The 21,504-nt window shown below is 63.2% G+C and overlaps 1 protein-coding gene across 1 annotated transcript in view; it reads right to left on the bottom strand.

Moving 5' to 3' along the window:
- The window catches only part of NRXN2 (neurexin 2), an 89,188-nt gene that overhangs the window by 37,249 nt on the left and 30,435 nt on the right, over positions 1-21,504 (bottom strand). Inside the window, 11 exon segments of the mRNA XM_056131832.1 lie at positions 5,698-5,817; positions 6,036-6,209; positions 7,740-7,930; positions 8,511-8,892; positions 9,104-9,223; positions 10,551-10,577; positions 15,237-15,440; positions 15,611-15,997; positions 18,591-18,769; positions 18,771-19,024; positions 19,433-19,594. Coding sequence (XP_055987807.1) covers positions 5,698-5,817; positions 6,036-6,209; positions 7,740-7,930; positions 8,511-8,892; positions 9,104-9,223; positions 10,551-10,577; positions 15,237-15,440; positions 15,611-15,997; positions 18,591-18,769; positions 18,771-19,024; positions 19,433-19,594 — 2,200 coding nt within the window.

Here is a 21,504-nt window from a genome sequence, read left to right on the forward strand (position 1 = left end):
GCGGCGGGGCTGGGCCGCGCGGGGAGCCCCGGACGGGGGCGAGGGGCGCCCGCCGGGAGGCCCGGGGTGGGGGCCGGGCGCACTTACCGTGCCCGCCGCGGGTGAGGAAGGGCATGCGGTTGATGGCGATGGGCACCGTGCCGTGCTTGCTGTGGAAGTGGTGGACGTGGTGGGTGGTGCTGAGGCTGGAGGAGACCCGGGCCCCCTCGGCCGCCCCCCAAAGCAGCAGCGGCAGCAGCAGCAGCAGGAGCGGCGGCGGCGGCGGCGGCGGCGGCAGGGGCCCGGCCAGGGCGGGGGGGCGGCGCGGGCACCCCCGCGGCCCGCTCCCTCCGGGGGGCATTTCGGCCCGGGGGCGGCCGCCTCACAGCCCCATGGCCGGGGGCGGGGACGCGGGGCTGCGCAGCCCCGCGAAGCCCCCGTCCGGCTCCGAGCCCCGGGAGGGGGGGAGAAGGGAGAGGAGACGATCCCCCGAGCCGGAGCCGCGGTCCCGAGCCCCGAAATCAACTGGATCCCGCCGGGGCGGCCACGCCAAGATCCTGGACGCCGGGGCCCATGGCGAGCGGCTACGGGGCTCCCCGCATCCCGGCGGGGCCGGCGCGGCGCAGAGGGCCGTCAGCAACCCGGGGGGGCGCCCGGGGGAGGGGGCATGGTGCCGGGGGAGCGGGCGGGGAGGCGCGGGGCGCCGAGCGGGGCGGGGAGAGCGGGGGGGAATCCTGCGGAAAAACCGGACCGGGGCGGGGGAGGGGGCGGGCGGAGAGAAGCGGGGGGCCCCCACGGAGCCCGGGGCCGCCGCGCCGCTGCTGCCGCGGCCGCCCGACGGAGGCCGGGCGCCGGGAGGGAGCGGCCGGGCAGAAGGGGGGCGGCGGGAGAAGGCGGCAGGGAAGCAAATCCGGGCGAGGGGGGACGCAGGGAGAGGCGAGGAGGGGAGCGGAGGGAGCGCGGCCGAGCCTGCGAGATTCCGGCGGAGATGGAGGCAGCGGAGTGTTGCTGCAGAGAGGGCTGGCGGCGAGAGGGAGGGCGCGCGCGAGCGCGGGCAGGGAGGGAGGGAGGGAGGGAGGGGGCGGGGAGGGGCGCGGGAGGGGGCGGGGGTGCGGGGCGGAGGGGCCCGAGCGGCTCCCGGGCTGCGGGCGGCGCTGGGCAGCTCCGCCGCGCGCGCGGCACCTGCCTCGCCGGCTCGCCTCTCCCGGGCCGGGCGCGCGCGCGCCCCTCCCCCGCGCACGCGCGCCGCGTGCCCGCGCACGCCCCTCCCGCCCGCTCCGGAGCCGGGGCCCTGCTGAATAATTGAACGGGACTGAGGCGAGCCAGAGCGGCCGCTCTCTCCTCCCCCTCCACCCCCACCCCGCCCCGCACCTGGACGCACCCCAATAGTGCTCGCTGGCCCAACGCGCCTCCCCCCACCCCTCCCTCGGCACGCACCCTCGGAAGACACGTGCGCGCCAGGATGTGGACAGGCTGGGGTATGGAGACACCCACGTGCCCATCCAGGCCGGGTGTGCGGCGCCTGCACACGCCGCACGGGCACATACATGCGTCCATGTGCGCGCGGAGCCGGGCACACCGACCCACGGTGCCCCCCTGCGTGGCTGCTGGCAGCCCCCTCGCCGCCCCAGACAGCGTCGCCCGCCGTCATACAAACCATGCATGGGCCTCAAAGGTGCCCGAGCCAGCACAGGGCTCTGCGCTCACTGCCAGCACCCAGAGGCGCTCCCGTCCCCCGCTACCCAGACCCCCGCCCCTGGGGGTTTCCTCACCCCCTGCACTAACACGAGTCCCACTTGGGACCCAAATCCTCCCAGAGCACTTCTGAGCAGCCGCAGAAAAGCTCCTTCCCCTCTGGCCTGCCTCTTAGACTTCGGGGGGAGCCTCTGGAAGCTCCATCGGACCCCAGGAGGTACGGGCCGGGCAGCTTCCTTCGTTTAACCTGGATGCCACCTCTGCACCCACAGCAAACGGTTCTGTTCTCTGGGACTAGGCGTGTGGGTGGGGTCAAGGGGCAGAGAGAGAAGGGAGGGAGGGGGAGGGGCCCCAGAAAGGGCCAGAGAGCCAGTAGAGTGTGAAGGGGGCAAACGGAACGAGGGAGAGTGGGGCGAGGCTAGGGGAGGGTAATGGGCCCGCCGAGGACCTAGGCGGTCAGGACCAGGGACAGCTCCCAGTCTCCCAGCCCATCCTTTTGGGCCCTTCCAGGTGAAGAAACGGCGACTCCAGGCTTCTGAGAAGGGCTTGGGGCGACGGCGGCTCAGAGGAAGGTGGGGGAAACGGCAGGCTGAGGACCCCGGCCGCCCCCCCCCCCCGCTGCCCCTCCTGCCCTCCCAGCCCCTCCGAGTGGCCAGCACTGGAACGTGGACGCACAGGGCTCTAAGCAGGCAGAAAACGTATGGCCCCAGAGGGAGGGAGGGCGGAGGGAGCCGGTGGCGAGAGAGGAAGAGAAACCGCCCTGAGGCCAATCAATACCACGGAGTGGGAAGTGGAGAGGTGGGGGGATGCTGGGGAGGACGGGGTGCAGGAGGGGGGGAAGCAGAGAGAGATGGAGGTGAGCGGGGGATCAATAGAGGCTGCGGTGAGGACCAGAGCTGAGGAGAGGCGGCCCTGAGGGAGCACTGGCCCGGGGACCGGAAGTGCCCCTCCGCATTCAGCCCACTGTGCCCCCTTCACCACAGAGTCCCCAGGCTGAAAGGGACACGGGGGCCCAGTGGATCCCCCCAGTGTCGTTAGTCCTTGTGTCACAGACTGAGAAACTGAGGCCTGTCCGGGTCACAGGTCAGCCCTCTCCCATCCCCCCAAGCGCCCCCCTCCCTTCTAAAGGCAGCCACGCACCCCTGCTCCTCCGCTTTTTCTTTCCCATTTGCTCCCTCCCTTCGGCGGTTCCCAGGGCCTTGCCACTGGGGGGAGTGCGGTCAGGCTCCTGCAGGACTTGGGGGTCCAGTGGGAGAGGCCGCAGGAAGTGAGGCAGAGCTGGCCTGGAGGCCAGGGAGGAGGGGGGAGGTCTGTGAGCAGACTTGGGGACACCGCCCAGTTCCTGCCCTGCCCTTGGGGGCCGAGATGTCAGGCCAGTCGGGGCAGGGCGCAGAGCGGAGTCTCGGGTCACACCCACCTTGTCTTGAGCTTCAGGGCTCTGCTCATGCTGTCTCCAGACACAGCCTAGTTCAGGGGATTGGGGGTCCCTGCCCCCCCTTTTGCCACCTCCCACCTGCCTATGGTCCCACAGGCTAGAGGACGGCATGACTCCCGGTTCCGTTCCTCCCTGAGCCCCCGTTCAGAAGGCGCCTCCCAGTGGCAGGGTAGCAGCAGTGCTTCTTGCTCCGTCCTGGGTGACACTGGGAACTAACGCAGTGCCAGACTCCAGAGAGCTCCCACCTCCCTGAACTCCTGACACCCCCCCCCCCCGCTTGGGCAGGGTCCTTATCAGTTCAAGATGACAACTCCCCTCCTTGCACCCCACATCTGAGGTCTCTTCTACTACTCTTGAACTATGTCTGTTTTGTTTGGGGGCCACACCCGGCAATGCTCAGGGGTTACTCCTGGCTCTGCACTCAGGAATCACTCCTGGCAGTGCTCGGGGGACCGTATGGGATGCCAGCAATCGAACCTGGGGTGGTGGCATGCAAGGCAGGAGCACTACTCATTGGACCATCGCTGCAGCCCCTCTTGAGCTATTCTAGAACAGCCGCTCTCACAAGGTGAAGTGACGAGGACTCTCAAGCAACGCAGAAGCCGCCCTTCTCAGACTCCCTGTGTGGGCTGAGTGAGCTGGAGAGAAGAGGCCCCCGCTGCTGTTGAAGGTGGGACTTTGGAAAGTCCCATGTGTCAGTCAAACAAGAAAACTGGGGACAGGCCGGGTGTGGAAGCATTCAAGGGCCTGGGAGCACCAGGAAAGCCCCAGCCACGAAGGAAGCAAGACCAAGGCCCCCCTAGGCCACCAGAGCCTGTGGCAGCCCAAAGACCCTGGAGACTCAGGACTTCATGAGGGGGGGGCAGCGGGGAGATTGGGTGGGGGTGTATCTTGAAGGACGGAGCAGGGACGTTGCTTGTGCCAGACCCTTAGTTCCCTCCCAGGCACCCATGGCCCTCCTAGTTCCATAGCGTGAGGCCCTCCCCCTCACTAGACCCTGAGCATCACCAGGAATGGCCCCAGTGACACCCCCTCTCCACATGTCCCTATGACAAAACACAACCCACAACGCGACCAGTGCCCAAGGATGCAGTGTGGCCTGCAGGTACCCGCAGTGACCCTGCCATAAGCCAGATCTGCTGTTGAATTACCCCCAGAAGTCACTGACTTCACCCACCTATCTGTTTCTTTTCTTTCTTTCCTTTTTTTTCTTTTTGAACCACACACAGCAAAGTTTTGGTGGTACTCCTGGTGGGAGAGCACATGGGATACTGAGGGTCGAACCCAACAAATGCCCTAGCTGCTATACTATTGCTCTGCCTCCTCCTGCCTCAGTTTCCATGTTTGAAAAATGGAGAAACAGGGCCCGAGAGACAGTACAGCAGGTAGGGCGCTTGCCTTGCACACGACTGACCAGGGTTCGATCTCCGGCATCCCATATGGTCCCTGAGTAGAGTTGGGAATAAGCCCTGAGTATGTCTGGGGTGGTATAAAAAAGCAAACAAACAAAATGGAGAAGCCCCACCAATATGAGTGTGTGTCTGTGTATCCGTATCTGTGTCTGTGTATCTGTGTGTTTACGTCTGCGTGTGTGTCTCTGTATGTCTGTGTGTTTGTGTGATGTGTCTGTGTATGTCTGTATAGTGTGTCTCTGCGTGTCTGTGTGTGTGTCTGTGCATGCGTCTGATGTGTGTCTTTGTGTGTCTACGTGGATGTCTGGTGTGTCTGTGTCTATGTCTGTATGTCTACGTGGTGTGTCTGTGTCTGAGTGTGTGTGTGTGAGGTGTGTCTGTGTGTTGTGTGTCTGTGTCTCCGTATGTGTCTGTGTATCTGTCTGTATCTGTGTGGTGTGTCTGTGTCTATATGTGTGTCTGTGTGTGTGGTGTGTCTGTGTCTGCATGTGTCTTGAGGTATGTCTGTGTCTGTCTATGTGGTGTGTCTGTGTCTGTGTGTCTGTGTTGTGTGTCTATGTGGTGTGTCTGCACGTCTGTGCGGTGTGTCTGTGTGTCTTTGGCCTCACCGCAGGATCTCCCCCAAGCACAGCCACATCCGGCCAAGGTGCCTTTTCTTTTTCATTTTCATTTTGAGGCCACACCCAGAGGTGCTCGGTTCACCCCTGGTGGGGCTTGGGCAACCATATTTGGTACTCGGGATCTATCCTGAGTCAGCCGCGTGCGTGACACGGCCCCTAGAGCTGTGCTGTCTTTCTCTCCCCATCCCGTTACCCTTTCTTCAGGCTCCAGTTTTTTGGGGGGCTCAATGCCCCAGGAGGTTGAGAACAGTGAGGACACTAGGGGGTGTCCAGGGTTCCTGAGGGAGAGCTCGGAGCGGCGTGGCATGTCCAGGGAAGCCAGCAGACTCCGAAGAAAAGGGGAATGGCCTGCGCAGGGCCAGAGACAGCAGGCGGGCCCTTGGCCCATGAGGACTTGGCCCAGACCTTGCTCTGGGTGAGGGTGTGGACTGGGTGGGCCTCATGCCAGTGTAATGTGAGGGTATAATAAGGAGCAGAGGCCTCGGGGGACAGGTGACCCCACCGGGGGCTCTCATGGCAGCCCCCACCGCCCGCACCTGGGCCCACCCACACTCACGGTCGTTGCACACGGGGCCTCCGTACGACGTCATGGTGCAGTCACAGGTGAAGCCGTCCCACTGCTGCAGGCAGACGCCCTGGTTGGCACAGGACTCCTCGGTGCAGGTGGTACTTGGGCCTGAGGGGGCAGGAGGAAGGACACCCCGGCTCAGCTGCCCCCGCCCCCCACCTCGGCCACCAGCCTGACGGGCCAGGACTGACGAGTCGGGGGCAAGAACGCTCATGCTCCCCCCCGGCTTGGCCTGGACTGCGATAACTGGGAAGCAAGAAGGGCCCCAGCGCCCCTTGGCCCAGCACGCTAGCATCAGGCCCCCCGCCAGGCCCCCCCCCACTCACCATCACAGCCCCTCTCCACCTGCCCGATGCGGTGCAGGGCGTCAGCGATGAGGTCTGGGAGGCGCCCGTTGAGGTCCACAGAGGCCAGGCAGCCCTGGAAGCCGTCCCGCGAGGCCACCAGCTTGGGCAGGCTCCCGAACATGTTCCTGCTCAGGCCGCCGATGTACAGCTCCCCTGCAAGGCAGGCCGTCACCACAGGGCCCGGGACCCCAACCCCAGTCCCGGGACTTGGGATCCCTCCCAAAGAGTCCAATTCCCGAAGAGGCATCCAAAGCGGCCTGTTCCCCCTTTCTTCTTCCTTCACCATCTGCATGCCCCCCCTTCCCAGAGTAAGCCAGATGCCGGGAGGGGAGCGGGGGTCAGCTGGAGGAGCCGGCGCCAGGCTCTCTCCCACACATCTGGTTCCGGTTCCTGCTTGCAATCAGGGCCTTTCATAGATGTGGAGCCTAGTCCCCCCGCCCCACCACACACGTCCTCCCTTCTCCCCCACAGACTGTCCCAACTCTGGCTTCTCTCCTGTAGGTTCTGAGCTGGGCTCCCTTCCCCCCAACCTCTAGAGTTTGGGGACTCTGGGGAACCAGGGCAACCTGCCCATCCATGGAGACCCTCTGGCCCCCAATCACTGCCCGGCCACCTGGGCTCAAACTGCAGGGGTGGAAGCAGTCACAGCAGAGCTTCAGTCCTGCTGTCCTCCCCGGCTGCCTGTCCAGACCCCCTGGGGCCGCTGTCACGAAGGATTCTCTGCCGCACAGCGCCCCCTTCTGGAAGCAGGGGGAATGGGGCGCAGCGGGCCCAGCCTGAGGGCGGGGCTGGCCCCAGCTCCCGGCTCATTCAGCCTTTCCCTCTTCAGAGGTCTGAGGTGGGGCTAGAGAGACTATGTAGGGGGGTTACGGGGGCACTTTGCCTTGCACACAGCTGGATGCGGTCAAGTGCCCGGCACCACATCTGGCCTCGAAAGCCCCGCCAGCAGTGACCCCTGAGTCCCGAGCCAGGAGCAGCTCCTTAGTGCTGCCGGGTGTGGTCCAGCCCCTGGGCCCCACAGCAGCTGCAGGCTGCAACCTCATGTCTCAGTCCTTGGCCCTCGGCCCACTGTCCTCACGCAGCCTCTGGCCGCCCTTCCAGCACACTTTCACAGCTCTGGAGGTAGCCCCGGGCAGGTGAGGCCTGGGTGTGACGGCCCACCAGGGAAACGGGGCCCCACACAGCCCCCTGATGGTGCCCCTGGGCAGGAATGGCGAACATCTAGCAGAAGCGCAAACCGTGGGGACCAAACCTGGTGCGCGACGGGACAGACTGGAATTCTTCCTGCTGGCTCCCACAGCCCCTCTGCCTGGCCACAATGAGCCATCGGTAGCCAACAACCCAGGACATAGGTCCCTGTCCTGACTGGGGGTGACCCAGACTGCAGAGCCTGAGGAGTTTTGTTTTTGTCCTTTTGGGTCACACCCAGCGATGCTCAGGAATTAGTCCTGGTGGTGCTGGGGGTACCATATGGGATGCCGGGGATCGAACCCAGGTTGGCTGCATGCAAAGCAAACGCCCTATCTGCTGTGCTATCACTCTGGCCCTGACCCGGACTGTGGGGACCCTGCGCTTCCTTCCCCCTCTTCCCTCATCACTGCCCCCCCCTCGTGAAGGTGCAGGCATGCTCCCCTCTGGCAGGAAAGACAAGCAGGAATGGGGGGCCCTCTGGCTGGGCCCCACCTTTGAGGTCGAGGTTGCGGGCGCCGTTGGAGTGCTGGGTGACGGTGCGGGAGTCGATCTTGAGCGTGTGCACGTTGCCCGGGTCACGGGACACCACCACGTTGTGCCACTGGTTGTCGTTGACCGGCTTGTCTGAGTTCCCCTTCATCAAGGACGGGCCGTTCCCCAGGTCGAACACGTAGTGGATGTACCTGCCCCGCGTGAGGGGAGCGGGAGACCCCGAGTCAGGTTGGGGGGTCATGTTGGGTGTGGGAGACCCGTGGAGAAGGAGCCCACCTGGGTGAGGCGCCCTCAAGAGGTGGCCAGGGGAGGAGGCCCCAGAGGGACTCCCGGGACAGGCTCAGAGGGGAGCTGATGGGGGCAACAGGTTCCTGGAGAGAGGGACAAGCTGCTTGGCGGTGGGGGAGAGGGGTAGCTGGCTCCTCTGACACATGGACAGTGGCAGGAGACTGACTACACAAGCCTGTGCAGAAGTCGCTGGGACTCCCTCTCCAGCTTGGCTGGAAGCTGACAGCTGAACCGTGGTGACCAGGGCTTTGTGGGGAGGGTTGCACCTGCATCCGTGCAGATGCGTGGGGCACTGGGTCCTGGAGAGCGAGGTGGGCCCAGCACTTCTCCCTGTCTGGTGTGTGTGTGTGTGTGTGTGTGTGTGTGTGTGTGTGTGTGCGCGCGCGCGCGCGCACGCGCATGTGCATGTGCGCGTGTGTGCAGGGCCGGGACGGAGCCTAGTGTGTCACGCGTTTGAGCGCCACGTCCCTAGCCCAGCCTCACCCCTTGACCAGCTCAATGACGATGAAGTCGTTGCCGTTGCCCGAGTTGAAGAGGAGCAGCCCATCAGGAGCAGTGGTCTTGAACTGGAAGAAGAGGTGCATGGACGCGTAGGCCTGCAGCGTGGCCAGCGCCAGGTAGCTGCTGCGGCTCTTGAAGGTGACGGGGTCGGCCACGATGGCACGCAGGCCGAATCGCGCATTGAGCTCGCAGTAGGTGATGTCGCCGTCCTTGCACTGGTCCATGTAGGGCTGCCCGTTGAACACTAGCCCGCTGAGGTGCCCGATGAAGTTGGAGGGCACCACGGAGATGAAGCGCCGCTCCGTCATGATGCCCGTCTCGATGTTGTGGAACTCCAGGCGTGTGTGTGCCCCCGCCATCTGCCCTGCTCAGCCGGGACACGGGGACTTGTCATTCCAGGGGCACCTGGAGCCTCCCCACCTCGTCAGGGCTGCCCTGTCAGGACCCCCTCTGCAGCTCCGGGTGGCCAAGGGACGCACTGAGGTGCAGGGCTCCTCCTCTACTGCACCCCTTGATGGGGTGAAACAGCAGTAGCCAATGGCTAGCTGCGGGGGCCCGGGCAGGGCGACACCTACCCTCCACGGTCACGTTGTCCACGGACAGCTGCAGGCTCTTGCCCCGCCGCAGCACCCTCACCGTGTGCCACTCGTTGTCATTCAGCTTGTGCCCCGCAAAGAGGGTCTCGGGGCCTTTACCTGCGGCACCAAGGGGGGAGTGAGCAGGGCACCCCATGGCTCACAGCAGGGACCCAGAGACCCTCCCCTTGCACACATGCATGTTCACACACATCCTGTCAGAGACAGGGGCATACACACATGCACACACACACACACACACACACACACACACACACACACAGGGCTCGGGGGAGCTGAGGCGAGCAGCTGCCCAGAACCCCTCACTCATACCCACAGCCAGACCCCCAAGTCCCCTGACGCCCCTCCCATGCAACCAGCAGCCACACGCCTGACATAGATACGGTCTGAAGCAGTGTTTCACCCGCATGCGCAAACCGCCACATGGACACAGTCCGTCCATCCGTGGAGGGACCCATGGGCGGTTCTTCTGCTCCACCCCATACATAATCCCTAAAACCCAGTCTGGTGAGAGAAGACAAAGTTTCTCAGCACTTGGGCCTCCTGAAAAAACAGAGCCCACAAAAATAAAAGGTGGTTCTAACAACCTTGAATATGGCAATGAAATAATAATTATTATTATTAATAATAATTATTATTAATAATAATAATTAATAATAATAATAGGGGCTGATGCAATAGTACAGAGGGTGGGGCGTTTGCCCTACACGCAGCTGACCCGGGTTCTATCCTCGGCATCTCATATGGTCCCTTGAGCACTGCCAGGAGTGATTCCTGACTGCAGAACCAGGAGTAACCCCTGAGCATCGCCGAGTGTGACCCAAAAATATATAATAAAAATGTAATAATAATAACGTGGTGCCTAGCTGAGCAGCCCTTCTAAGAGACCTGGATGCCCCCCCGATCTCACAATAGCCACTGCCTGTGGCCTAGTGTGACAAAGACGAGGCCTTGAGCCTGGGCACCGGTGAGGTTCCGAGCAAGGCCCATGCCGGCGCCCCTCTGAGGCAGGAGCACGCCCAGGCACCATGCAGGGCGGGGGCTCCCGCCAGCCTCATCTTGCTTGAGTCTCGCCCTCCCTCTTGTGGCCGCCTCTGGAGGTGCAGCAGAATGAAGTGCGCTCAGCTCCTTCCTGAGTGGGGGTCCCCCAGGGTGTCCCGCCCTCCTGGGGGTGCCGCAGAGAGGAGACAGCTCCCAGGCTTCCTCCGCCCAGACCTCCAGGGCCTGGGGACCCCGACCCTCCACCAAGTCTCTCTCTGCAGCTTCCCCTGGTCCAGCCCACCACTTACGACACCCCATCTGCCCCCGCAGCCCTGCTGGCCCGCCCTCTACCCACCAGGAGGAAGGCTGCTCCCACCCACCCCAGACCCAACTAGCCAGCGACCCGGGCTGGGGGTCGCTGCACGAGAAGAGGGAAGCCACTTACTGGGTGCACAGCCGACACGCAGGCAGTCTGGGGGGCCATGGGGCGGGCAGAGGGGGAGGGGAGACAAAAAGGCAGAACAAGTTTTTTTTTTTTACATCCTTCACAGGGAGGGGGTCTGCAGGTGGGGATTCCCCCCAGGGCCACTTTCCGGGGACCACGCGTGCACAGGTGCCCTCTCCCCTTCCTCGCTGGACCCGGGTCTCTCCTGCCCCCAGAGGGCGCCAACCCTCCCCCGAGCAGGGGGCAGGGCCGTCAGACTAGGGTGCTGGTGTCTGAGGGATGGGGCACCTTGGAATCCGCTGTACTGGGGGTTATGGGGGGCCGAGGGCCTGGCTCACCCCCATCTCCCAGTCGCTTCGAGGGAGATGTTGAGGAGGGTCAGTCCCCGCTCCCCCGCCGCTGGGACGACTCCCGGCTCAGAGTCCAGGTGAGGCGGCATCTCCCATGCCCCACTGGGCCTTGAGCAAAATTGGGGGAGTCTGTCCCAGGGCCCCCTTGCCCGTAGCCCGGCACCACTCAGAGCCTGGGGCGAGTACCCCTGCAGGAACCTTTCTTCCGGCCTTCCTGCCCAGGCTGCCTCTTGGCCTGGGGACCCTCCTCCAGAAGAGAAGGGGAACATGGAGGCATCCAAAGTTTGATGTCTGAGGAGCCATATCTAATGGGGGGGGGCAAGACATACTTTAAGCAAAGCTCCTGCCGTGGCCCTGGCGGGGTGCTCCCTGGCTTGGAGGGAGGCACCTGGTGTGTGTGTGTGGGGGGGGGGGGTGGCCCTGCAGTGTCGGGACCGAGAGTCGGGTGCACGGTGCTGCATGCGAGGCTGCGTCTGAGCCCCCCCCAAGTTCAGGCTCTTTCTCTGTGGCAGAGGAAACTGGCTCAGGAGCTAGGTCCCCCCTCTGCAAAAGGAGATTGCCCCCCTTCCCGGGGCCCCCAAAGAAAGGGGGTGTTGCCTGGCATGCCCCAAAGGTTCCTGCAGAGGAGGATGGCGCCCCTGTGGCTCTGGGGGGCCCCGGGCCCCTTGGGTCGTACAGTTGGGCTCCACACGCGGGTCAACCGCAGCAGAAGAGTGGGGGGAGCCACCGGGACCCCAAGCCTCGACCTGGCACGCAGGGAGCATGAAAGACAGTCGGAGAAGCTGCAGCAGGAGGGAGTGAGGGGGCGGGGGGAGGGGGAATAGGGGCCAGAGGGCAAAAGCGGGGCGGGTGAATCGAGAGGGAGGTGCCAGGCCCGGCCGCGGGTCACGGGGACTCTCTTGGGGCCAGCAGAGTCTTCACCCATGAAGGGTCCAAAAAAGAAAAAAGGGGCTGAGGGCAGGCAGGTCCCCTGCTGGGGAGAGGCCCGAGGCAGGTGCCCCATCTCAGTCTCCCAGCAGGGGGGTGCCGGGAAAGGGGGGCCCGTCTGTCCAGAGAAGAGAGGTCGGTGCCAGCCACCCCAGAGCTCCCCTCAGGAGCCCCATGCCCGGGTGTCTGAGGCGTGGACACCCCTTAAAGCTGAGTGGTAGAGGGTGGGCGAGGGGCCGCACCCCCAGAGCTCAGCACCCCGCAACTACTGAGACTCGATGACCGGAGCCTGGTGTGGGGGAAGCAGGGTCTCAGGTGCAAGATGTCTCTTCCCGTAGTAGAAATGAGGAGTGTGGCTGCCCAGCCTGAGTAGGGGAGAAGCCGTGGGAACCCCTGCTGCCCTCCCTCAGGGCCGTCAGGGGGAGCCAGAGAGCTGGACAGGGCCCTGACCAGGAGGATCGACCCGGAGGGCACACCTAGGCTCCCCAGCAGGATTTCTGTTGGGGACCCCCATCCAAGGGGGCGCTCCTGGCAGGGGTCTGAGCAGACAGCGGCCACATCAGGGTCCAAAGGTCCTTCTACCTCAGTGTCCTTCCCATGTGGCCTGCATAGCAGCAGGGAGGCCGGCGGGGCGCTGCCCCCCATCATCCCGGTACAGGGAACCCACCTGCTCCCTTGGAAGTGACCGGAGCCCCACAAGGGGCGGCAGGAGGCACCCACACCGTACCTGCCCACAAAGCCCACCGAGCTGCTCTCCGAATGCCCACGAGATGAGACACACCCGCCCGTCTCCACGCTTCTCCCAGCTGGGACCCAGTCCTGGCAGTAAGCAGCGTGGGGAGAAGGAAGTTCCTGGGAAGGGGCTGGTGGGGGGGTGGTGGTCACCCCAGGTCTGGCCTCCTGCCAGTCCTTCGCCCAGATCCGGGTCCTTCAGGGAGTGGCATGTGTCTGCACGGAGCGTGGATCTGAGTGACAACTTCACTCCCGTCGCGACAGGATTTCCCTGCAGCCTCAGGACCACCGTGGGACGCAAGCAGAAGGCGGGGTGACCCCGTTTCACAGATGCAACAGTGCCAGCTTTTCCAGCCACCCCAGGGACCAGGCCTAGCGCCCAAACTCTTCCCCTTGCAGCCTGCATGAACCCCGTGTTTCTGGGCCTTGTGGCCCCGGTACCTGTCACTCAGTGGACAGAGACGGCTGCTCCCCCCGCCACCCTGTGCTTGGAGGTGGCTTATGAGGCGTGTTAGAGACGCATCTCTCTGGGGTCACTGTGGCTACAAGCCTGCCAGGGTCAGTCCTTGAATATCCACCTATTCCCCAGCTCAAATGAAAGTGGACGCCGCAGGAGGAAGTGTCCCCAGGCCCCAGGAGCCATCTGGGTCAGGGCCTGCTTCTGGTCAGCCCTCAGGGAGCCTGATTCTTCCCAGGGGACCCTGACGGTCTTCAGAGGAAGCAGTTACAGCAGCCCCTGGATTTGCTTTTTTTTCTTCCTTTCTTTCTTTCTTTTTTTTTTTTTTTTTTTGCTCTTTGAGTCACGCCCGGCGATGCACAGGGGTTACTCCTGGCTCTGCACTCAGGAATTACCCCTGGCGGTGCTCAGGGGACCATATGGGATGCTGGGAATCAAACCCGGGTTGACCACGTGCAAGGCAAACGCCCTACCCGCTGTGCTATTGCTCCAATCCCAGCCCCTGGATTTTCTAAGGGGGAGGAAAGGGCCTCCCCTGAACACAGAGATCTCGGGGGCCTGTTTGCGGGCCCTCCTGGTACTGTCCCCCATTGCTGTTTCAGGAGGCCAGATGGGGCGCTACACAGGCTTGTGGGGTGCTGGCCAAAGGGCAGTTCCCATCCTGCTGTTTGCTGGGCCGGCCACAGGGGCTGAGGCTGAGCTGCAGGGGTGTGGTCCCCCCTTCTCTGCAGATGCTGGGCTAGCTGCGAAGGGTGTTGCCCAGGGGGCAAGGGAGGAACAGGGCACATTCCTTTCTTTGGTTGTGCTTTTTTTTTTTGTTTGGTTGGTGGTTGGTTTTAGGGCAACACCCAGCCATGCTCTGAACCTGCCCCTGACGCTGTATTCAGGCTCTGGCGGTGCTCAGGGGACCATATGGGATGCCGGGGATCAAGCCCGGGTCAGCCCCATGCAAGGCAAACTCCCTCCCCACTGTACTATCGCTCCAGCTGCCCTTTCTTTGGTTCTTCATTTTTGGCTTCTCAAGTGATGTTCAAGAGATCGGGACCCTCCCATCGGCCATTCTCGGCCAACAGGGCTTCTGTACCTCGTGATGCTTGGGGGAACCGTGAGCTGCTGGGAATCTAACCGGGTCAAGTGTGTGCCAGGCACATGCCCTAAGCACCATCCTACATGGGCACGTTTCTGAAGGAGCCAACAGTCCCCAAACAGGGCAGAGCCCCCGGGCCAGGACAAGACTCCAGGCTAGAGGGCAAAGTTCAAGCGCTGTGCAGGGTTCTCTCAAGTCTGCTCACAGTGACCAGGGGCCTGAGTCCCTCTCAAGGCAGAGCTGGACCGTGACCTGGACCACATAGGGAGGGCCTGCAGCAGCCACTGCCGCTGCCTGCCCATGAGGAACACACCTTTGCCACCCATGTCGGCCCTGGCACCTACATGGTGCTGAATAAACATGAGGAAAGGGGCTGGGGCTGGAGCAACGGCGCAGTGGGTAGGGCGTTTGCCTTGCACGCGGCCAACCCAGGTTCAACTTCCAGCATCCCATATAGTCCCCTGAGCACTGCCAGGAGTAATTCCTGGGTGCAGAGCCAGGAATAACTACTGTGCAAAGCTGGGTATGACCCAAAAAGAAAAAGAAATGAGTGGGAATGGGCCCGCTGCCCTCTTCTCTCGACTGGCCCAGGGAGGCGCTGTGGGGCTGGGGTCCTTGACTCACTGACAACCCAGGGCTGTGGGTCAGGTAGGGAGGCCTGCTTGGGTCAGAGGTGGGCATTCATGTGGGGGGCTGCCCCTGACACTCCACCCTGGCTCCTCTGCTCAAGGCACGGAGCAATGGGGTCCACCAGGGTCGGGGTTCAAGCCGGGGTTCTCCTGTACGCCCTCTACCACTGACTGTATGAGCTTGGCTACATCCGTGACTGGATTTCCCACATAGGGGACTCAAAAGAGAGCACTGACGAAGGGTGGCGGTGTGTCCCCTTGTGCCCAGGTCACCCGGCATGGACACGCATCCTTGCATCTGCTACTTCACTGCACTCGGGCTGAGTGGCAGTGGACGTGGGCACGGGGCTGAACTGGACCGAAGGACCAGGGCCAGACAGAGCTCAGGGCCCGGGCTGCCCGCCCCACCCCCAAATCTGGCCAGTGTCACCAGCAGCTTCTCTGGACAGAGGGGGTGAGGGTGGGAGGGAGGGAAGCAGGGCTGGGCCCGGGGCAGGGTGTTACCCAGGTTGACTGTGAGCTTCATCTGGCCCCCATCCAGCTCAAGGCGCAGCGTGTCGGCGGACTCCCTGGAGGTGGTGGCCATCATGAGCCCATAGGCCCGCTGGGACATGAAGCGCAGGGACACGTCCTCAGCTTCCGTGTGCATGGCATGTGGCAGCATGATCTTCATGTACATGGAGCCGTCATAGCTCAGGACCGTGGCCTCTGCCCCGGGAGTGGGGGACACGGTGACAGGGACGCAGGCGGAAGCCAGCAGAGGGAGAGAGAGAAAGACCGAGAGATCAACACAAGGACGGTGGGACTGAGCCCTCCCCAAGGCCCTTCCCGAGGGCACCCCACGGAGGAGGGGGGTGGGGCAATGGGGGGGCTCTCACCTCTCTCGCAGACCCGCCCCAGGAAGCCGGTCCCAACGCAGTCGCAGACAAAGCGGTTCCAGCCCTCGCGGCAGAGGCCGCCGTTGCGGCAGGGGGCCGAGGCGCACTGCTTCAGGGTCTCCCGGGAGCAGAAGGGGGCGATGCCCGCGGCCCCCTGCGCTTCTGCCAGGCCCCGGAGGTCTCGGCTGCGCCCGTCGATGAAGAGGTCCCGCACGCAGCCCACGTAGCCCGCCCGCAGCGCCGCTGTCCACACCTCGGGGGGCAGGGGCAGGTCTGCTCGGCCCCCCTCAGGCAGGCCGCCCAGGTACAGCTCACTCTCCAGGTCCAGGACCTCGCTCTCCCCGGTGGCCAGGAACGGGGTGCTGCGGCTGTTCACTGAGATGGAGCCTGGGGAGTGGCAGGATGGCCAGTGGGAGGGGTGCCCGGCCTCAGTCTACCTCCCCGCCGGTGCGGGTCCTCACAGCCCTTACCCTGAAACTAGAGGCTGAGCGCCCGAAGCAGGTCAAAGGTGAGGACCCAAAGGGCCGCAGTGGCACTGCACGGATGCCTGCCATGACCCTTCAAGTCTCAGTCACCCAGGAGGCATCCAACTCGGGGACCCCAGAGGATGCCTCTGACCCCTTCAGCTGGTGGTCAAGGTAGGACAGGAGGCAACACCGAGAGTGTTAGAGGGAGGAGGGGGACGGGCCAGAGGCCATCAGCCCTGGTCCAGGAGGGCACCTGGTGGCCTCTTCCAGCCCGTGAGCCAGTCACAGCATGGCCCAGAAGTTACCCACTCACCATCTTCCGCCTTCCCCTGACTGGAGGATTCTCCAGAAAGCCCTCAGCCAGTCTCCGCAGGAGGAGGGCCAGGCCTTGGTGGGGCCCGGGGGAGGGCACAGAGTCACACTGCGGAGCAGATCAGGGGCCACTCCCTGCACTCACTGCCACCCCAGGGGCCCAACCAAGATCCCCCATCGAGGAGTCAGCTGCCCCGGGAACCTACAGCCACACCTCCTCTCTCCCCCAGACACCTGTCCCATCCTCCCGCTGCAGGGCCTCCTGACAGACCCCACCTCGCTGGACTCTGCACGTGCTCCAGATGTTGGAGGGAGGGGGAGGAGGGACAGCCAGAGGCGCAGAGGGGATAGGGGAAGTCAGCGAGGGGGGAGCAGAGAGGACAGGCAGTGACTGTCCCCAGAAGAGGGCAGGGGGACAGTGAGAGTCTGTGCATGCTGGGCCACCAGAAGGAGTGGGGGGGGCGGACAGTGGGGCCCATTACGAGCTGTGTCTCCCCAAGAAAGGAGGGCAGGGAAGCAGCAGGTCCCAGAGACCCCTTCCTTCCTGTTTACTTTTTTTGGGGGGTGGTGATTCCAGCCGTTCTCAGTTCTGTGTGGTGACGAGGCGGGGCAGGGGGGCCACAGGGACAGAACTGCCACAGAAGGGCACGCAAAATGGACCTCGTACAAACCTCCCTCCCAGCTCTCCCTTGGATGATGCTCTTGTGTCTGGCAAGATAGAGAAGGGGAGATTCAGATGGAAAATGAAACGACGGAAAGGGCTGAAAGCAGAGAGCCAGAGAGAGGAGGGTTGGAAATAATAGAAGGCTCCAGAAATAATGCCTGCTAAGAGGGCCTCAAGGAGGGAGCACATGGGTGTGGCTCTGAGCACCCCCGGTGTAGCTCCGGTAGCCCCAAGCCCAGCTGGGTTCCTAGGGGGGTGCACAGCATCAGTCAGCTTGCACCAGCCTCTTCCTGACTCCCTGTCACAGCACCTTGGACAGCACCAGCCCCCTGGGGTACAGGACAGAGTCCAGAAAGTGACCGTCCAAAAGGGAGCTCGTTTCTTCAGGGAGCGAGGTACCTGCTCCGTTGAGCACTGTGCCTGTGATTTCATAGGTGTTCTAGAATTTTCTCCTCTGCATCCTACCTCTCTAAACTGTGGGTTAGGACTCGGCCTGGATAACTGAACATGGGTGGGTGTGTTGTTACAAAATATCTTTCGAATTTTTTTAGAATAAATTTCCTTTCTGTTATTTTTAAGAATAGATTTCTTTTTGACTGATGACCCATCAGAATTTCCTTTGTATTCCTACTGAATAAACCCAGATGCCCAGAATCCTATAAAAATTTCTGGGTGAACAGGGGATGCAAGTGGGTCAAACTGGAGATCTGGTGCCTGGGACCCTGCTCTACCATTTCTCCTAGAAATGAGGGAAGAGAGGTTTCAAACCCTTGAGCAGCAGGCCGGAAGTCACATTGTCACACACTCAGACACACTCACACACCCAAACACCCCCACACACGCTGTCACACCCCCACACATACTCACACACCTGCACTCACTCATAAACACACACTCAAGTACCCCCTCGCATCCACACATATTCTCACACACCTGCACACACTCATAAACACACAAACCCCCCACACTCTCTCGTTTCCACACATACTCTCATACACCTGCACACACTCGTATACACACACGCATTCATACACCCCACACATACACTCCCGCATACCTGCACACACACTCATACACTCTCACATGCACTCACACACTCACATACACTCATACACTCTCACACGCACTCACCTCCCCCCCACACTTTCATACCTGTACACACACACACACACACACACACACACACTCTCATATACTCAGACACCTGCACACATTCATACACACTCTTACACTCACGCAACCACACACATATTCCCACACACACTCACAACCCCACACACACACTCAACTCACACATGCCCCCCCACACTCATACATCCCACAAGCACACTCACACACACTCACAGTCACACTCACACACGCCCTGCACAGACGCACACACAGAGTCTCTCACACACATGCACAGGAGCTGGCTGAGACCTGACTGTTCCTGGGCACCCTACCTTCTCCCCCCGTCACCCCAGGCTGTGACCAGAGGAGGGGCCAGAAGAGGCAGGCCGGGGCACCCAGGCAGGGTGGGCCTGGGGGGGCTCCTGACCTTTGCGCCCGTCCCGCTGGAAGTCCACATGGCACCACTCGCCGTCGTTGACCTTGCGGCTGGACGCCCGCAGCTTGATGCCCCCGGACCCCATGTCGAGCAGCAGGTAGAGGTAACCATCCAGCAGCTCCATGGCGAAGTAGTCTGCGCGCTGCGCGGCACTGGCGCTGCCCACCCCCCGCCCGCCGGCCCTGGCTGAAGAGCAGCAGCCCGTTGGGCTCGGTGGTGCGGAAGTCCAGGGAGATGGAGCCCGTGCGCTTGGCGCTCCAGCGGGGCAGAGCCACAAAGGCCTCGGGGCTCTCGAAGGTCACGGGGTCCAGGGCGGCCACGTCCTCGCAGCGGAAGGACAGGTCCCCTTGCAGCTTCATCTTGGGGTCCCCTTCCTTGGCCAGGCGGGAGAGCTCCAGCTTGAAGTCATTGTTCTTATAGACCACCTGGGGTGGGTGGGGGTGAAGGTATACTCAGGGCCGGGCCGCCTTGCGCTAGCGGGTCCCTGGCCAGCATACCTGCCCTGGCTGGGGGGTCTGTGCTGCGCTACCCCCACCCAGGAACTCCCAGCCCTGCGGCAGCTCAGTGGCCCCAGGACAGCTGGCTGGCGTTTCCCGCGGTCACCCAGCGGCTCCTTCCAGCCCCGCTTGTCTCGAGGATGAGAAAACTAAGGCAAGGGACTGGGCCAAGGCCCCAGGGCTGGTGCCGGCCAACCAGCCAGGCTCACCAGGCCTTGCCAGGGTCTCCACCCACTGCCCTGGGCTCTCAGGGGTTGAGAGGCACAGGAAGGACGCGGGGGCCGCCTCTGACCACAGCGCCCACCCACAGGCCGCCCGCCAGCCGGCCACACTCACATCCTTGAGGCAGCCCATAAAGTTGTTGCTGACGGGCGAGCCGGGCAGGTCGGCCGTGTTGGGGCTGCCGCCGATGTAGAAGAAGTCATCGGAGCCCAGCATGGTGTAATCCTCCTGCGTGTAGCCCGTGGTGGTCAGGATGCCGTCCACCGAGATGGTCACCTGGCCAGCCCCGCGGGGAGGGAGACAGGGAAACAACCTGCATCAACCCTGGGGAAGAGCCGCAGGCTGGGCTGGGGGGCGGGGGGGCGAGGGGGAGGGGGCCCCCATTTTTGTGTCTCAGAGGAGGAACAGTGGAGGGGAGCGGTAGGCGGGGGGCGGCACAAGATTTGATGGTTGCCAGTCTGGGGGGCTTGCCCGCCAGAAGCGCTCGTTGTGGGGGGCTCTGGGCCCTACTTGGGTACAGGCGGCACCCTCAAGTGCCCTACTCTCCTCCCACAGGGCCCCTGGAGTGGGCTGTGGTTTCAGGGTGCCTTTCCCCTGGGGCCGCCCATAGACACTCACCTGCAGTTCCCTTCAGGGTGCCGACCAGTCCTTCAGTCTCACGGAAGGGGGGGCTTTGGGACCTCCTGGGGCACGCGCCTGTCCTCAGGGCAGACTCCCACCCCCATGTCCCCTCCCGAACCTGTCCCTCTTTTCTTTTTTTTCTTTTTTTTTTTTGCTTTTTGAGTCACACCCGGTGATGCACAGGAATTACTCCTGGCTCATGCACTCAGGAATCACTCCTGGCAGTGCTCAGGCGACCATATGGGATCCTGGGGATCGAACCTGGGTCGGCCGTTTGCAAAGCAAATGCCCTACCCGCTGTGCTATGGCTCCAGCCCTCCTCTTTTCTCTTTCCCCCAGATCCCTCTCAGGCCAGACTCCTCAACCTCACAACTCTGCTCTGGGGGTGGTGGGAGAGCCCTGGAGCAGGTTAGGGGGTGCGGGTGCCGCAGGTCGGACCTTTTCTTACCTGAGTCCTCCGTCAGAGGGGTAGGGGTAGAGGTGTGCTGGGGGCTCCCCAGGGAAGAGACAGGCTCACTAAGAGCCTGGGGTCGGCAGAAGTGTATGTGGGGGGTCACAAATATTGGGCAAATCTGGCCCTGAAAAGGATGTGCCACAGGAGCCCCCCAGAAGCTGGTGGGCTGCAAGCCCCACCCTAGGAGAATAGTGGTTGGGGGGGGCTCAGAGGAAGGGCCATCAGGACCCTAGGCCCAGGGCGTCAACACTGGGCTTGTGTGGTCCACTGGATTTGACATTCCCAACCAGCTCCCCGCAGAGCCTGGAGTCAGGGGTCTTGGGGATCAGGGCTAGGAGGGTCTGAGGAGCCCGCAGGCACTTAGGAAGACCAGGGGGGATTTCTAAGTGGGACCAGAAGCTCCTAGTGAGTGGGGGGCAGCAGGGTGGGGGCTGTGGGGCCATCCTGGGAACCATCAAACCTTGTACTGGGGGGTCTGGGTGTGAGGGCAGGAGGGAAGGGGGTGATGGTCCTGGGAGGGGTGCTGGAAGGCTGGGTGATGGTCCCCGAGGATGGGGTGGGGAAGGATCAGGGTCCGTGTGGGCAGGAAGGGCCTGGGGGACGGGAGGAGGGGAGGGGGAGGGGAGGAGGACAGGAGGGGGACAGGCTGAGGGGTCTCGCCGGGCAGCTCTGCTTCACCCCATACTCCTCACGCTGCACTGGGTGCCAGGGATGCAGCCCCTGAGGAGTTCTGAGGCTCCTCTGCGCACCCGCACTCGATGGTCAACTCTGGAAGGACCGGCCCACCTGGCAGGTACCTGAACCCCACACATGCCAACACCGTGCAGGGGACACGCCATGGTCATGGGGACTCAATGGGACGTGAGTACCCAGTAACCCAGGGCCCCCTGTGGGGTCTCTGGGGAGTAGGGCCCTCAAATTCCTGGGGCACCCTTGCTCCTCTGTTGCAGAGATGAGGTTTCTGGTCTCTCTCGGGGACCCTGACTTTCCAGAACCCCCCTCACCCCTCCAGCTGCTCTCAGGGCACAGAGCCAGCCGCCGGCAGGGCTGGCCCCTGCCTTCCTCCTGCCTGCTCCCCAGATTTGCTCTCTGGGGGCTGCCACGGGGCACC

The sequence above is a fragment of the Sorex fumeus genome, unplaced genomic scaffold (assembly GCF_029834395.1).
Source record: "Sorex fumeus unplaced genomic scaffold, SorFum_2.1 ptg000093l, whole genome shotgun sequence".
Lineage (NCBI taxonomy): Eukaryota > Metazoa > Chordata > Mammalia > Eulipotyphla > Soricidae > Sorex > Sorex fumeus.